The 18,089-nt window shown below is 34.4% G+C and overlaps 2 protein-coding genes across 4 annotated transcripts; both read left to right on the top strand.

Annotated features, from left to right (window-relative positions):
- Positions 1-586: 586 nt before the first annotated feature.
- On the top strand, positions 587-10,797 carry LOC123899940. 2 transcript variants are annotated; one of them, XM_045951210.1, is made up of 7 exons: positions 587-755; positions 873-1,065; positions 1,934-2,054; positions 3,688-4,022; positions 4,138-5,863; positions 7,261-7,511; positions 10,413-10,797. In XM_045951210.1, the coding sequence occupies exons 1-7, from the start codon at positions 670-672 to the stop codon at positions 10,482-10,484; spliced, it is 2,784 nt and encodes a 927-aa protein (XP_045807166.1). In that variant the 5' UTR covers positions 587-669; the 3' UTR covers positions 10,485-10,797. The 2 variants fall into 2 exon arrangements, with proteins under 2 accessions (XP_045807166.1, XP_045807165.1); XM_045951209.1 differs by having other exon boundaries at positions 602-755; positions 3,685-4,022.
- Positions 10,798-12,213: 1,416 nt separating this feature from the next.
- LOC123898693 (GDP-mannose transporter GONST3-like) lies at positions 12,214-17,642 on the top strand. 2 transcript variants are annotated; one of them, XM_045949707.1, is made up of 4 exons: positions 13,955-14,332; positions 14,724-14,809; positions 15,831-15,943; positions 16,074-17,642. In XM_045949707.1, exons 3-4 carry the CDS (start codon positions 15,890-15,892, stop codon positions 17,181-17,183), a joined length of 1,164 nt encoding a protein of 387 aa, XP_045805663.1. In that variant the 5' UTR covers positions 13,955-14,332; positions 14,724-14,809; positions 15,831-15,889; the 3' UTR covers positions 17,184-17,642. The 2 variants fall into 2 exon arrangements, with proteins under 2 accessions (XP_045805662.1, XP_045805663.1); XM_045949706.1 differs by lacking the exon at positions 14,724-14,809 and having other exon boundaries at positions 12,214-14,332.
- The last annotated feature ends 447 nt before the right edge of the window (positions 17,643-18,089 follow it).

The raw sequence follows: 18,089 nt of genomic DNA, 5'->3' as shown, positions 1-18,089 counted from the left end.
CACAAATTACTCAAGTCTTTAACATAAATCAACTTAGTTAATTCAAAATGAATTTAAGAATTAAAACACACATAATTCACCACTACAATCACAACCTACCCTAACCTTCTACAATTACACCCAACCATCACTCTAACCACCGTCGATCACCACGTCACCACCAATCACCTCTAAATCAATATCAACCATCACTTCAAACTAACCAACTTTCTTCGATTTTGTCCAACCATCACTCTAACCACCATCGATCACCACTTCAACCACCGTGAATCACCTATAACTATCTAATCTTCTCCAATTTCATCCAACCATCACTCTAACCACCGCTGATCACCACTTCAACCACTATCAATCACCACTAATCACTATCAACCATCACTCCAAACCATCTAACATTCTCTAATTATCCCAAACCACCACTCTAACCACCATCAATCAACACTTCAATTACAACCGATCATTCGCCACTTGTCAAAACTCAACTCAACAGAGAACCAACATTCAAAATTAATAAAACTCAAAATTCATAACATAAAAAAAAATAAAAAAATATATATACCTTTTTATTTTAATTTTAATAAAAATTAAATAAAAATTAAAAAGGTAGATCCGCAACACAACACTATAGCATAGAAGTAGAAGAAGAAGCTTTCGAAATTAAAGCTCTGAATGAAAGAAATGAAGGAAGATGGTGGAGTAACATCCGCGAATCCCAAACCACATTCCGCTTCATCTCCTCCAACCGCTGCCGCTAGGTACCTCTCTCTCTCTCTCGCTAGGGTTTATCTCTCTACCTTTTTTCACAATTCAATTTCGAATTCATCAATTTCTCATTTCTCTCTAATTAATTTCCCCAATTTTTATTCTCTCAGTTCTGCCGGAGCTTCGTCGCCGGCGTGCGATGCCGCCGGAGAAGGTAGCCGACGAGATAAATCCAGCGCGGATTCGTATATGGTAATCGGTTCGGCACTGCGAGGTGTTTCAAATCCTTCATGTAGACCCTGGGAGCGATGTGATTTGCTTCGTCGTCTTTCTACTTTCAAGCTCGCCGGAAAATTGCCTAAGGTTTGCTTCGTTTTGGTTCCTCATTTTTGTGTTATGTGCATGTAATGAACAAATTAAGATTGTGCTCTAAGAAATTAGGTTAAGTCAATTGTAGTTTGGAAAGCTCGATACTCCAAAATTAACAAGTATTGAGTCAGATACCGTATCTGATACAGCCGATACATATTGGGTGCTTGGGATACGACTAGGATGGGATATGTTAAAAATAGGATAAACCATCAATTTGGTCCTAAACTATCAATCTCTCTTCAATTTAGTCTCTGAACTAGTAAAATATACTAAATAGTCCCTATGAAGCACGGACACCTCTATGATTAGGCATGTTGTGGTGTCCGACACTTGTACGACACATGTCATATAGTTCAGACAGGTGCCCAATAAAAATAAGCTTTTCTTTTTCCCCGACATTCCTTGGATCGGTATCCAACACCTATAAGATACTCGTACAACACATGTTAGACAAGTGCCCCAAATTTTTTTTTTTTTTTTCTTTGCTTCTACTCTCCTTAGACACATATTAGACATATTTACATGGATTAAAGATGTGTCGAAACAATAATGTTGATTAATGAGGATTAAAGAGATTACATTTTGATTACAATATTTTTAGCTTTTCGATAGTAGATGGATAAATAAAGGTCAAATATTATCGTATATTGTTTTAAAACTTTTTTTAATGAAATAACTTGCTAAATATTATCCTATGTTTTTTATATTAGCAGCGTCGCCGTGTTTGTGTCGTATCTTAAATTTTAAAATTTTCTTCTATCTCCGTATCTGTATATGTATCGTATCAAGTATCTGGGCTTCATAGATTGTAGTGAAATTGGGGGAAATTGTATTGAGATTTGTTTGGTCGATTTTGCAGGTTGCTGGTCCTTTGGCTTGTGCTAAAAGAGGGTGGGTGAATGTTGATGTTGCTAAGATTGAGTGTGAGTTATGTGGTGCTAAGTTAGATTTTGCGTTTCCCTCAGATTCCTCTGCTGAAGGTGAGGATATTATTATTGTAATGTTTTTTTTTTACTTGTGTGATTTGCTGGTTCTGCTAGGTTTCGAATTTTGATCAACTCTGTCAAATATATGTGATATAACTTTTTATACTTGTTTCATGTTTGGGCTGTGGGAAAGGGTGCTTTCCTTAACTACGTGCAGTTTATATTGTTTTTAGTTTTTAGCTCAAATCAATGTAGTCCTACCTTATCCAAAACTTATCCCTTCTTGGGGATTCAAATTTGACACTTATCTAAAATGCTTAATTTACGTAAGCGCATGGATAAGCTAAATTAATAAACCTGCTGGATTTGGGATTTGCCTTGGGAGGTATTGGGAGGGAGTTGAAATGGAAGAATATTGCTTTGTATAGGAGGAATTAAGGGTTAACTATTGATTCAAAACCTGCCCGGGTGCGGGTACGGTACCGGTATCCGATACCGGTACCGGTACAGGGTACGTCATTTTTATAAAAACTAAGGTACGGGTACGTCCCTATAATTTTTTTAAAAAATATAATTATATATATCAAATAATATAGTTATATTGTTAAAACAAATAATTAAACATAAAAAATATCACAACACACTTTAAATGTAATTTAAATTGTTCGAAACATCAAAATATGAAATTAAAACCAATTAGCTCAAAAAGAGTCAATTATTTCCCTCTTCATCATCACTAAAAAGAGTGACCTCTAGTTAGGTTCACCGCGAGAAAGACTAGCAATTTCAAGAATATCAACTATATATTAAATAAATCTCATTCATCTCTACGAATATCCCACATTTTTGTTGCACTTTCATTATAAGTATTAATATTTCTCTTTCTTGAGAGAAGACGAAGATTGGTATGAATAAAAACTAGATCTTCATCTCTCTTTGAATTTAGTCTATTCCTTTTCAACGAATGAGTGAATAATTCCGGCGGCTACTTTGTTATTGTTTTTTAGCAATAATTGCTACTTTATATTATAAACAAATAAAAAACGTAAATCTTCCTATAAAAAAACTAATAATAAAAGAAAAAGGAGAAAAAAAATCATGTTTTTTTGAATTGGTGTACCACGCGAGTACGACAGGTGTACCACGCGTGTACCCGTTGCAAAAAACAAAAACAAAAAAATTAGGTACGGCGTCGGTGCGTACCGGGGGAGTACCATACGCGTACCGGTACCCGGTACGTATCCGGTACCGGTACTCGGTCTAAAATGGAGTACCCATGCAACATATATAACTAAGAGACCGGGAAAGGGATAGAGGAAGAGGAAAAACCAAACATATCACAGTACTTTTGATCAATCTGATTCTAGCGCATTGCTTTTCTAGTTTTCTACAACTTTTACTAGGAAGCCTGTTTAACATTAGAATGACAACTGGACTGAATTTATTAGATGTTTTTGGTTTAACAGATTGTTGCTACATTATACTTTTCATGATGGGTATTGTAAATCTATTGATCCAGTTAGTATTCAATAAAAAATATTTTATCATCCTTTGCTCTTTTCTGTGAACCATTTCTTTTCTTATGTTTTGGTTCTAGATCACTATTCCTCTTATCTTGACTTTTATATCACTTGATTTGTTGCTGCTGTCTGTGCCTTGATTGTTTTTTCTCATCTATTTGGAGAAGCTGATGCTTCCAGTGAAGAGCTTTCTAAACAGCTTGATAGAGGACACAAAATCAACTGTCCTTGGAGAGGTAATAGCTGTCCAGAAAGCTTGGTGCAGTTCCCTCCTACGTCACCTTCAGCTCTTATTGGAGGATTTAAGGACCGCAGTGATGGACTCTTGCAGTTCTACTCTCTTCCCATTGTATCAACGTCTGCAGTTGAGCAGATGCGGGTTACACATGGCCCTCAAATTGATAGTTTTCTTGCTCAATTGCAAATTCAGACCGCTGGAGAATTGGGGTACAGAGCAGAAACCAGTTTTGCTGCAGAACAGGCTCCTCATTCATACTCATATGTAAGGTTTTCTCAGATGCATTATTTATCTTAATTATTTATTTAAGTGCAGTTTATTCTAATTTTATTTTTGTTGTTATTATCTCCATCCTTACATTGACGTACCACTTCAATAGGCTCAAAGACTTATAAGTCTCTGTGGATGGGAGCCACGGTGGCTTCCTAATGTGCTTGACCGTGAAGAACAGTCGGCTGAATCTGCTAAAAATGATTACAACTCTGATCCAGCCAAAGAATCTGCACCAGATCCGGCTTCAAGTAAGAAGGAGTTTTCAACTTCGTCCAGGAAAGATACTGGGGATAATGATGTACTGTGTTCAGAATTTAATTGTGAATCTAGGTCACCTTTGTTAGATTGTAGCTTATGTGGAGCCACAGTCAGAGTATGGGATTTCTTGACTGCCCCCCGTCCAGTTCACTTGGCTCCCTGTGGGGTTGATACCCCTCAAACGAGCAAGAAAATAGCGTCAACACGAGGAATAAGTGCAGCTAGTGGTATCAATGAATGGGCTGCTGCTGATGGTGCTGAGAAAGAGAGGACCGGAGACCATGATGAGGCGACAACATCCGATAGAAGGAAATTAGCACCCTATAAAGGTTTGGATTTAAATCTTAAAATGGCTAGTGGGCCATGCCGTTCACTAACAAATGTGGCTTCGACCAGTAATTTAAGAAACAAAAGGCCTTCTGGAAGTGATGTTGGTGATCTGGAAGCTTCTTATGAATCACAAGGCCCCAATGTACGCAAGCGCAGGTTGGATGATTGTGCAACCAGAGCTGACAGGCCACCTCTAAGCATGCAACAGGCTGATAGTGCTGAAAGAACTGTAGTTAACCATGATAATAATGAAATCAGTGGTAGTCAGCAGTTTTCAGCTGGCCCGTCAAAGCGTGCCCGTGATACTAATCATTTGGAAACACCTCAGTTTTCATTACGAAATCCTTCTGGTGCTGTACCCAGCTATTCAATGGATATTCAAACAGAAGCAGAGGAAAAGGCAGTTAACCAGTTGAACACAGAAAAGGATCATGTTATCAGCATGCCATCTACTAGAGACTCTGCTCATGAATCTTCTGTAATTGCAATGAATATGGCTTATCACAGTTCAGATGATGAATCAATGGAAAGTGTTGAAAACTCTCCCGCAGATGTTAATGATGTCAATTTCCCTTCTGTTGATTTGAATGAAACATCAGAGATGAATAGCAGCTATCAAGCACAACAGAGTGCTTGTCTACCACCTTTAGAAAGAACAGGAGGGGAAACAGGTCGTAGCAGTTCAAATGCTTGTGGGGAAGTTTTGAACACAGAGATTTTGACTGTGAATGCTAGGGATGGTCCTAGTTTTGGTATTAGTGGCGGAAGTGTTGGCATGGGTGCAAGTCACGAGGCTGAAATCCATGGGACTGATGTCTCAGTTCATCGAGGTGATATTTTGGGTGATGCTGAGCCAATTGCTGAAGTGATTGAAAATCAGGGCCAAGTTAGTGAATTTGCACCATATCATGGACATATTGGTGATTTTGTGCCAGCGGAAATTAGTCGAGAAGATCCTCAAGGGGATAGTCAGGCTGTGGTAACTCAGTCTACAGCAAGGGCTGATAGTGACTCAAAAACTATAGCTTCAACCAAGGTTGAGTCTGTTGAAAGTGGTGAAAAGACCAGTTGTAGCATAGAGATGCTAGGTCTTGAAAATGGTGCTCATCCATCACTTTCTTGCAATGCTGTTGTATGTTCTGCCTATGAAGTGTCCAAGGAAGAAGTTACTCAGACTGGGAAGGCATCTTATATTGAAGATAGTGCACATCATGAATCAGGCAATTTAGATGCCGATGCTTTGGGTACGCCTGCTGATATATATATATATATATATATATATATATATATATTTCATACAGTTCTTTCTTTCTGAATTAACTTTTGACATGCTCTTCCAGTCTTCCCCCCTCATCCTATCACTCACCCTGATACGTGACTAGTATAAGCTGTTTTGACTTATGAATAATTTCTTCGTAAATGCCAATCTCTATCCTAACAATATGATTATATGTAGTGCTCAGTTATACAAAGTAATTTAGTGATTGAAATATGTAAATGCCAATGACAAACATGTTTAGTAATATCAGAAGGTGTTATGAAGATGGCTTGATTATTATGGGAGTAGAGGGAACAGTTTATTGATAGAGGGAAGAGAAATATAGCTTCTTGTTTGAATGGTTAGTGAGGAAGGGGAAAACATGTATCCATTCCTTGTTTGGGAATCAAATCATTTGTCAGCATTTCCTGTCCCCCTCGTCTTCACAATTTAATGCTTACAATTCAATTGAAATAAAACCATGTAGAGAGAGAAGATTATGCCAAACGAATTGAGTTTTTGGTTTTTGTCAATTGTCAAAACTAAATTAGGAGCAGGGACATGGAATGGAAAAATAAAAGATGCAAGTCTTGCAAAATCTTTTTGTCATTATGAAAATATTTCTTAGGTTTTGTAAAAAACAATTATACTATTTTGAAAGAAATGAGTTAAAATTAATTTACTATTATTCTGCTTTGGTTTAAATACTTTGTTTTTGGGTAAATTGTTTAGAGAAAGTGAAAGTAGCACATTAGAAAGCAAAGAAAACAATAAGGGTAATGTTGCAGATTGTTATTCCCAAAATTGCAATTAGTGGTAAAATATTTAAATTTTATGAATATCCTTCTCCTTTACCTGTCCTTGCCTCCAATTTGAAGTGTGAGTATTCCTGTCTCTCCCTCTCCCCCTTTTAGAGCATCTCTTTTTTGCCATCCAAACACTCCCATTTGATCACACATATAGTAACGATGTTTACCTAACTGTTATTATGAGTATATTATGCGTATAGATATTGATTGTATATGTGTAATCATAGTTCAATGGTCCAATAGTTGTCACGTTCTTATGTTATTATATATATGAATATGAATTATGAAACTTATACCAGATAATGTTTTCAACTTTATGACTTAAACCAGTATCATGGTGGCTACATCAATCAGTCACATAAAAATCTCTAATCTTATGCTGAATGCAATAACTGCTGATGAATTTTACCCAAAATCTTCTGCCCATTATGTAGAAATTTTCATTCGTGATAAATGTTTCATATTATGCTAATTAATTTATTTAGTTTAAGAAAATGTGTGCACCATTGTCTGCTACCTTATTCTCACATCTGTTTATCGTGCATTAACTATTGGGCTTGGTTCTACTGATCAGGGACTCCTTACAGAGACAACATTAGTGGACGCGTTGAATTTGATCCAATCAAATTACATAATGACTACTGTCCTTGGGTGAATGGAGATGTTGCAGCTGCTGGCTGTGATAGTCCTTGTTCCACTTCAGATGTGAGTACTGCAGCTCGTTGTGGCTGGCAGCTGACTTTAGAAGCCCTGGATTCTTTCCACTCACTTGGGCATCTTCCAGTGCAAACTCTGGAATCTGAGTCGGCAGCATCCATGTGCAAGGTTTGTTCTGGTTTTCCCAGTCATGTTTTATCTCTGATAAAAGTTGACACTTTATTTTCATGTTGACATTTTTCAGCGTTCCTCGTTTTCAAAAAAATTTCTTTGAACTGTGATAAAAATGGATTAAAAAGCCATAGACTATTCTATTTTTAAAGCTAAGGAGTTAGCACTGACAACATATGTAAGAACTCACAACAGATGTAATAAGGAACGACAAAATGTGTAACAAGTTATTGTATTAAAAGTTAGGAATTAGCACAGACAACCTATGAAGTCCTGATATGATACGGATATGGTTATACGGGAAAATTTGAAAATTCATGATGCAATACGGCCAAGATACTTTAATAAAAAATTAAATTTAAAATAAAATATATAAAGGCACAATATATGAACATAATTGAAAATGATAATAAGGAAAAGGTTACTGAAAATGATCAAAATAAGTGAACATATCTTTTCCACACCAATTAAGAATATAGCTGATGGAACTCTAGATCTCAAATAATGAAAATAAGATTGAAATGGAGAAATATGTAATTGTATTGATTGAAACAGATGAACAATTACACAGTTTATGAAAATGGAGAATGAAAATAACAAAGGTAACAAACTAGTAGAGAGATTCTACTAGCCCCAAAGCACTAAGTGCCCCAAATCACTAAAAGTGATCCCATTAATTCTAACTGAAATTCTAGCTAGCTTATTCCTTGTGTTCACTATTCTTTATATAGTAGAATAAGTCCTCATGCATTTCACGCTCTCACGCCACCTCATCATTCCTTTCTCACTTCCTTTCCACACCTTAGTCTTGGGCCAAAGTCAAGGCCCACTTTCACATTCAAGTCTCTATCAATTCCCACCCCTTCAAACAACCTTGTCCTCAAGGTTGAATTTTGCATCCATCCAACTTTGCCTCTATCAAATACAAAGATGAACAGTCCATAAAAAATAAGCAAACCATTCCAGCAATAGTCACACATTGTAGCTGCCATAGGAAAATAGAGACCTGGGTTCCATTGACGGATCGGCACCTCTTGACTTGCCACATTTCTTGGACTCACTTCAACACTTATAATCATACCACCATTCATGGTATGTCCTATTAGAGCATGCATCTCCACACATGGAAACTCTTGATGGATTATTCTGGTGACAACACTAAAACAGGTATCATATATTGCATTCACCCCTTTTTTGAATGACATAGTTTCCAAGTCTAGTGACCCACCCCACTTCATTGCTGCATTGATAAATGGTTTTTGGCACCAGGTAATGGATGACAACCGCAGACCTTGTACTTGTTACTAATTGATCCTGCTCTTTTATTTCCATTACAAGCCTATGAATACACCTAACATAACATACTGCAATTGTTATATTTCCAAACACGTGGTGTCTTGATGGCTTTATCACAGCACAATCAGTAGGAAAATTGAATTCTATTAAGTATTGTTGCTTCACCAAAAATGACGAATGCCAAGACATCATGTTGAAAGGAAGTACAAAGTTTCTTTCACTTACATACCCCCATATAACTGTATTCCTCAAAGCAAGGTCATATGGTTCTACAACAATATGGATACAAGCCCCATGAGAAATGAAGACAATTCTCCAACAAAATTCATAAGCAGCCTTTGACAAAAAAACATTGAATTTTCCCGGATCCCATGCTATTCTCAAAACAGATGAATATAAAAACATCATTTTCACTTTGGCTAAGGCATAATAAGGATCATAATTCTTTCACACCTGGAACCCATAATTTCTCTTCATCACAATTAACCATTTCAAAGCACAAATAAATTCCCTTTGCAGCCCTTGTTGTGCAAACTCATCAATCCATGAGTTCGAAATTGTTGATTTTGGTGGCATCTTTTCCCTTTCCATCCATTGACGCGCATCAGAAGTTTGGGTTCCACAAAATTGTCTAATATTCACTACTTAATTGTTAACACTAATTGTGTCAATCTCTTCTCCCCCATTCCTATCATCAAAGAACAATGCAGCTTCCGACTTTGGGTTCACTTTCACTTTTTATTCTAAAAAATATAATAAAAAAAACCTCGAATCCTGGTTTTTGATAAAAAAATAAATAAAAAAGTCCTGGTTTTTGGAGTTTGCAGTATCCCGTGACGTATTTGTGTCATTCAGCTGTATCTTGTGCAGTATCTGTGTCATTTAGCTGTATCTTGTTACGTATATGTTCCATTCAGCTATATCCCAAACACACAGCCATTTTTTTTAATAAAAAGTAAAGTTTAATTGCCAGATACTTCCGTGGTATGTATCGGGCCGTATTGGACTTGTATCGGTGTTGGATACATGTCAGACATTGATACTTTGGCCGTTTTAGAGTATTTGAGGCTTCAGAGAAGACAACAAATGTAAGAAGTGAGGAACAGCAAAAACATGTAAGGAAGGATGCAACACTTTGAAAATATAAACGAGTTCATACATTTTTCAGTTGTTAAATACTCCCTCCGGTCTCTCACATATAAGAAAAAATAACTAACTTCACACCCCTTAAAAAAAGTAGCGTGTCATTTAATTTTCTCAAAGTAATGAAAAGAGTAATTGTATTTTTCAAATTTCCTCTCGGATTAAATTTCCTCTAAGATTAAAAGGTTTATTGGAAAATAAAATATAAATTAATGATAGGGTAATTTAGAAATAATAGCATTAAATATGATAGAAGTAGTTGAAAGGGTACTTAGGAGTATTAGTTGTTTGTTGGCTTGAAATTTGTTTTTTTTCTCTATTATTTAAGGCATATGCAGTTTCTTCTGTTATCTAGTAGTAGAAAGGGCTATCAATGTCATCTTAAAGAAAACCTATTAGACTTGCACATGTATTGCTGTTGGATGTGAATATTCTTGCTTCTTAACATGTATCTTGCAGGGTGACTGGTTGGCTTCCAGCCAGAAATTGTTAGCGCGCAGCTCCTATGTAAGAAACCGAGGAAGAAAATAAGACCTTCAGAAAGTTGTCACAAGTTTCATTTCAGTCAAACTGTTCTCCAGAATGAGTAATATTCCCAGATCCCAATTGAGGTTATGTTTTTTTAATTGAATCTCTGTCCAATTTTAAAAGTTATTTTTCTTGCCGTAATATTTTTTATGATTCTATTGGATTTTCGTGTTGTATTTACAGTTTAATAAAAGTATCATTGGATCAAAAATCTTATTGACATGTACAAATTGTTATCGGATGATAGAAAATGACAGTGAGTGATTAAGTAACTTCATTATTGCAACCTCAATATATAAGTCTTGCCTGAAAAGGATATATTGTGTTTTATTTTGAAGCCTGATGTCTTTAATTCCAAATAGAAGAAATCGTCAATTAAGACTATTCATGTCAGAAATACGAGATTTATAATTGTTCTCGCATCATATAATATAGTTCATGGAGTTTTGCATGATCCTGTGATCTTGGTTACCAATCCTCAGTTTGGATATTGGGTATCAATGTATATTTACTTGATGTATTTGTTTCTATATTAGGTATCGATGTATATTCACTTGAATTTGCAAATTGTTGCCTCCGTAAATTCACAGATAAGGATAATTGGGACGTGAGAAAGATATTCAGGATTTGATTTTTTTTCCCATGTATTATATATTATGGATATGTTTACACTATCGACTATAGGTATGATATAAGAGATTGGTAAAATTTCCAAATTATGAAGTCCATAAGCATGAAATATAGCAAGAAAGTATATTATATTCGACACGAAAACAAACTTATATCAATGAATATCACACTTTAATAGTGTCAAATCTCATCATTTTATTGTAAAGAATAATGCTAGGAACACACTCTTTAATAAACACACTCCAACACACTCTCTTTTATTGGTTGAAATTCACATGGGTCCCATAAAAAAATGTGGACCCATATAACTTTTATGAGACCCATATAAATTTTAACCAATAGAAGAGAGTGTGTTAGAGTGTGTTTGTTAAAGAGTGTGTTACTAGCACTCCTCTTATTGTAAATCATGTTGTAGAGAACCTCTAAATTCGGTATATATATTAGGAGAAAGAGTAACAACTTCAAAAATGTCAGCTCATTAAAGAGGATTTCATTTGTCCATCAGAGCTAACACTTTTGAGTCTCACCCTTATGAGAGTTTCTTTGCGCACCCCGAAGCTTCTCAAACATTCCATGAGCTTATAATTTTATGAGTGTGTAAAATAGCTAAAATTGAAAGGAAAAAAAAAAGTTCCACACACAAGGGTTGATAGATCCCTAGGCTCAATCGAGGGTTGTTTTTTTGATTCACTTAAAATAGTTTATAAACAACACTCATTCTCTCTTCTATCCATCTAAATACTTTTAACTAAATACAAAATTGTGATAGTTTATACACAAGATCCAAATTAAACAAATACTTCCGAAAAAATAGTGTGACAGACTTGAGATTACAAGATGTTTTGAATATATGTGCAAAGTAAAATAAAAGATCCAAAGTTGAATATGTTTGATGAATGGGCGGGAAGTTGATGACTAATGGTGAATGCAAATTCAGCAACCCTAAAATATTGTAAGCATTTTATTGAAAATAAGATTTTGACGTGTATTTTAACATAGGACAAAACTTAGAAACAGTACCATAGATACTGTTGGTACTTTTCTTCAATTATAACAAAACACGTATACTATTTTTTCACATCAGCTACTAAGAAAGTAACACGCGCGTGAACATTGTGCAAACTTTCCCAAACCCAAATTGAACATTCTGCGCTGTGTTCTCAAACACAAATTCAAGGTCACTGTGATTAGTTCAGCAACTTTACAATTGATATCAAAATTAACTTCAATATACCTGATTCTAGATTATTGTTTCATTCAAAATCCCTGCTCCTCGTGTCTATCTAGTAACTCGTAAGTACTCGTTGCTTTTATTAGCCTTCTTTTTGAGATCCAACTGACGTTTTCATTGCAAATTCTTTATTCATGATCTATTTTATTTAATCAAATTAAATTAAACATACTATGAATTTTCATTTGTGGGGTTTTAATTTGGTTTCCTTTTTATCAATTGGGATTTGGGAGTGTTCTGGTTCATAGTTGGAACTGTTAGTTATCGGTAACGAAGGATATACGTGTTCTATTATTATTGGAGAACAGTACCAACAGGATGTATGGTACTGTTTTTAAGACTTTGTTCTATTATAAGGTCCACTTTGTCTTTAGATGGGAATAATTTATCTTTTTGTTTATTATAAGACTTTGTTTTTACCAAAAAAAATGTGAATTTTTATAATAAATAATTTTTTTGACACAATATAATAAACAATTATAAGGTCCAGTTTTTCTAAAAATATAGTTTCTCATATTTCATTAGTTAGTCTTTTCCACATCATATTTCATGTAATATTCTATTTGTCAAAAAAAAAATGTCATGTAATATTCTGATATATCAATTAAAATTAATATATAAAACAAATAATGGAATTGACTCCAATTAAAAGTTTATTTAACACTTTTGTTTTTGTCCTTTTCCATGGGTGATGGAGATCATATTGATGGAAAATTGATCTGAAGTTTGTTCCATGGACAGAGGAAGAAAGAAGGAATGGAGTGAGGGAAGTATTAATGGGACAGGGTGATCCAGCCGATAATTTAGTGTTGCCTAATGCCTATGTGGTCCACGAGTTTAATACATGTTAAATTTCACCGATTAATGCAAACATAGTTTAGTTGGATTAATATAAATATATTTTTTCCGTCCCAAAATAAGTAAGAAATTTTGAATATATGCATTATTCACATATTTGATCATATTTTTTTACTAATAAATAAATAAAAATTAGCATATAAGATGTTAGATTCATCTCAATGAGTATTTTTAAAGGATTTAATTGATATGCACCGACGGTGTAAAATAATTTTACACTATCAACCAATACCAACTATGTTTTCCGCCACATCACCCAACTTCACCCCACTTTCCTGATATGACATGACAAAATAATGGTTGTTTATTGGACGATGGTGTAAAACTATTTTACACCGTCGGTGCATATCAATTAAACTGATTTTTAAAATATCATATTTTTATGATATTTACTAGTATTATACAATTAAAAATATTAATCGTCAAAATTTTGCATTGGTATGCATGACGCAATCAATTGACTCGCTCTTTGTAGTACGGAGGAAGTAGTATATTTTTTAGGAAAATGCTAAGCAATGCCCCGGGCACTGTTTAAGGATGTAAATGTAGTACTCCATCCGTCCCATTTTATAAGACCCTATTTGACTAAATACACTATTCATATGTCTTGTTTTAACTGTATTTTTCTACAAGTATATAAGTGTAAATATTATCATATAAGATCTTGTTTAATTTATTTCGACGAATATTTTTAAAATATCAAATTTCTATAATTTTTATTATTGCACAATTAAATATATTCGTAATCAAAATTTGTTGTGCGTGTAGTGATCAAATAGTTATCATATTTTGGGACGGATGAAGTAATATGATATTGAAGTTTGACGTTTGTGCAAGTAATTCCTCAAAATTATAAAAATATTATTTTCAATTTAGAATTTTCCTTTTTTAATTTACTTAACCATTATTCGGGCACCGGTTATGATGACCCTATTTTTTATCACATGTGATGAAAAAAACTATAATAATTGAATGAATTGATTTGTCAAAAAAATTTAATTGAATGAATTGAGCACGGGATCCGAGACTGACACAACACGCAAAAAGCAGACACAGATAGAAACAGAGGTGAACACCGACCCACCCGACGTTCGGTGCTCCGCTCATCACCGTTGTGGCCCCCATCCCTCCGGTCAGTTCTTACTTCATTCTTCTTCGTCTCTTTTCCTTCAACTTCATCTTCATATTTCTTTTTAATTTCTTCTAAATTTTCAATTTTTTTGGGTTTTGCTAAATACCCATATGCCAATTTAGCGATTAAGATTCATTTTTTTAGTTGTTTTTGGATTGAGCTTAAAAAAATATCTGTTTTTTTCAATGCTTAGATATGTGTGAGTGTGTGTGTATGCATAGAATTCTTAACTTGGTTGATTTGATTAGTGTGGTAGTGATTTTGCATATCAATTTTGCTACTTTATTCTATAGTAAATGTAATGAATCTTATGTTTTTTTACTTTTTTTGCTTGTGCCCAATTAGTTATTGTAACTTGGAAAAAAATTTAATCATGTTCTTCTTTTGTCAGTGATTATCAATCAATATTTGTACTATTTACTACTCGCTCCGGTCTTTAATATCAGAAACAAACTACTACTCCCTACGTTCTAAAATGTAAGTCGTTTTGAACATATTACACAAATTAAGAAATGTGATTAATATTGTATGAAAAAAATAAATTATGAGTTAGTTTACAAAATTGTCCTTCATTAATGGTATGGGAAAAATAAATTGAAGAATTGAAAGAAGAAAGATAAATAAATAGTTAAGGGTATAATAGGAAAAAAAGCATTAAATACTTCATTGGTAATGTAAAGTGACTTATAATTTGGTACAATTATTTTTTTCAAAGTGACTTACATTTTGGAACGAAGGGAGTACTTTTTAGGTTCATCGGAAAACTAATATATCTGGTCTATGTTTAGACCGGATACATTAGTTTTCCACAGAACCTAAAAAGTAGTTTGTTTATGTAGAATATAGCTTGACAGAAAAAACCAGTTCTTATAGTTTCCACCATAAACCGAACATTGTTGTAGTAGATCACTTGTAAGATAGACAATGTTTCTTTGAGGTAGCATTGTTCATTGGAAAGTCATTTACTTTTGGTTAGGATAGTTGTCTGCATTTTCCGCTCCAATACTTGACACGGGAAACCAAAGTTTGGTAAAATGAAATGATAGGAAAATTATTAGCAAGTACGTTTAAACTTCCATTCGACAAAATTTCATATTCAGAGGTACTTTTGCTTGAAGATAGAATTATCTGAAAGAATGTTATTTTCATATTCGCAATGTTATTTTCTGAAAGAATTATCTCCAATTGATCTCCATGTAAGCAGTACAATATTTTTGTCGAATCAATAAAATTTTCAGCTGAAGTTTCTGTTGTACAGTATCTCTTTTACCCTGCGAACCAAAACTCTGATCAGATTTTGAAGGGCATTAATTGATTTACAGAATTTCTGCTGAAGTGTTGTCTGTCTTTCAGTGCTAGACTTTGATGTTTTCTTCACTTTGAATTCTAAAGAGCTTTCTAAATTCTAATTATTGCTAGAGTCTATTATTTATTCACGTACATTGTAGTTTGTGTAGTTAGAATTTTCTGCTAACATGGGATGTTGTTGCATCTGCAGTATTTTAAATTCTAAAGGACCACATGTCAAACATATAGGATAACAAAGAACTTCGACAGATGGACGTGGATGCATCTGAGGGGTCAGTTAACAGCCCATCGTCCCAGCAGCAGGTTGTGTTCAATCTCGCCCTCTTGCATACTTAAATTTGACTTCGAATAAGATATTATGTTTATAATAGATCTGATTTTATTTATTTTTTGTATAGATTTTATATTGATATTAACATTGAATAATTTTCAGAAAGGGGTTACTGTGAATGTGAAGAATTTGAATATGAATGCGGTGAATGAGAATGGTATTGTTGGAAATTGGTACACTTCAGTTGTTCATCAAATTTCAATTTATGGTGTTGCTGCTGGTTACTGTTTATCTGCATCATTACTGTCAATTATCAACAAATGGGCTGTCATGAAATTCCCTTATCCGGGTGCGCTTACCGCCTTGCAGTACTTTACTAGTGCCGCCGGAGTTTTACTCTGTGGAAGGCTCAAGGTTGTCGAACACGACAAGCTTGATTTGATCACAATGTGGCGGTTTTTACCGGCTGCTATTATTTTTTATCTGTCACTATTTACCAATAGTGAGTTGCTGTTACATGCCAATGTGGATACTTTCATTGTGTTCCGATCGGCTGTTCCAATTTTTGTTGCTGTAGGGGAGTCGGTGTTTTTGCATCGGCCATGGCCGTCTTTGAAGACGTGGGCTTCATTGGGTACTATATTCGCTGGTAGTGTGCTTTATGTTGCAACTGATTATCAGTTTACATTTGCGGCTTATATGTGGGCGGTGGCGTATTTGGTTAGTATGACGATAGATTTTGTTTACATTAAGCATGTGGTTACGACGATTGAATTGAATACTTGGGGTCTCGTGTTGTATAATAATATTGAGGCTCTTCTGTTGTTTCCGGTGGAATTGTTGATAATGGGTGAGTTGAAGAAGATAAAGCATGAGATCACGGATGAGTCTGATTGGTATTCTTTTCCCGTGGTTTTGCCTGTGGCGTTGTCGTGCTTGTTTGGTCTTGCGATTTCTTTCTTTGGATTTTCGTGTCGCAGGGCTATTTCTGCAACTGGGTTTACTGTTCTTGGTATAGTGAACAAGTTGTTGACAGTTATGATTAATTTGGTGATATGGGATAAGCACTCGACGTGGGTGGGTACAGTGGGACTTTTGATTTGTATGCTAGGTGGGGTTATGTATCAGCAATCAACAAGTAAACCGAAAGATGTAAAACAGGTCACTGTAGAAGAAACGGAGGAGGAACAGCTGAAATTGCTTGAAATGCAAGCCAGTTCCGAGACCGACATTAGTGATATTGAAGTTAATAAATCAAGGGAAGGAAATTGAAATTATGTTCATGTACAAGATTTCCATACTCCTTTAAAGTGTATTTTTCACTGGTATCCGATTTAAAATATGTTATCATTTTTTCAGAACCTTCAATCCATTATTTGATTACCGATGATATCTCAGTGAATATCAAGCTCATCGGATTTCAGTATGTAGCATTTTGTTTACATTATAGTGGCTGTTATGGATCTCAGTGAATATCAAGCTCATCGATGTTTATTAGTTAAAATTCCTTCTTCTCTACAATGCCAAGATTTTCCCTTCGTAGAGATGTAGTGAGTTCTCTACCGAATTTCATTGTAGAGTATCTCATTGTCATCGATCAACCATTCTCTTTTCTTAGGATTCTTTTCAACCCTCTATCGATCTTTACAACAATAGCTAACTTTTCCTAACTTTTTTCCGTGTATATACCATGTTTTATTTGAAATTTCATTTAACTTTATTTATTTTGTACTTTGAGTTGTATATACTAGTCCCACACCCGTGCGATGCACGGGTATTATACGGTATTTTATATTATAATAATGTTGAATTCATTTCTTTCAATTACATGCCCAATAACATTTAAAACAATTAAAATAGAGACATATTATTTAGATTAAAATATCAATCAATATATGAGATTTAAATTAAAACGAAAGCTAATAATCATTAGCAACTATTTTTTCTTCTTCAGTTGAATTCAAAATATCTTGGAATGGCATAAAGTCAAAATGGTTCAATGGAATGTGTGGAGCATCGATCTTGGTAAATGTAGTAGTGTGCGATGCACGGACATTATGCGTTGTTTTATAATTAAGCGTCAAAACATTATTTGTATATAAATATAGTAAATTAATAATCGAAACAATAGATGTTATCAAAATAATATTAGCAATAAAACTTAATTAAAAATATTAA

This window comes from Trifolium pratense, linkage group LG7 (genome assembly GCF_020283565.1).
Source record: "Trifolium pratense cultivar HEN17-A07 linkage group LG7, ARS_RC_1.1, whole genome shotgun sequence".
In the NCBI taxonomy this organism is placed as follows: Eukaryota; Viridiplantae; Streptophyta; class Magnoliopsida; order Fabales; family Fabaceae; genus Trifolium; species Trifolium pratense.
Note: the sequence above shows the minus strand (reverse complement) of the source record. Positions and strands in the feature narration are given on the sequence as shown.

What these genes read in the sequence shown, in the direction of transcription:
- LOC123899940 (XM_045951209.1), top strand. Translation starts at nt 670, where the DNA reads ATGAAAGAAATGAAGGAAGATGGTGGAGTAACATCCGCGAATCCCAAA. An exon ending in CCTCCAACCGCTGCCGCTAG is followed by an intron (nt 756 to 872) that starts GTACCTCTCTCT and finishes TTATTCTCTCAG; the next exon opens with TTCTGCCGGAGCTTCGTCGC. An exon ending in CTCAGATTCCTCTGCTGAAG is followed by an intron (nt 2,055 to 3,684) that starts GTGAGGATATTA and finishes ATCTATTTGGAG; the next exon opens with AAGCTGATGCTTCCAGTGAA.
- LOC123898693 (XM_045949706.1), top strand. Translation starts at nt 15,890, where the DNA reads ATGGACGTGGATGCATCTGAGGGGTCAGTTAACAGCCCATCGTCCCAG. An exon ending in GCCCATCGTCCCAGCAGCAG is followed by an intron (nt 15,944 to 16,073) that starts GTTGTGTTCAAT and finishes AATAATTTTCAG; the next exon opens with AAAGGGGTTACTGTGAATGT.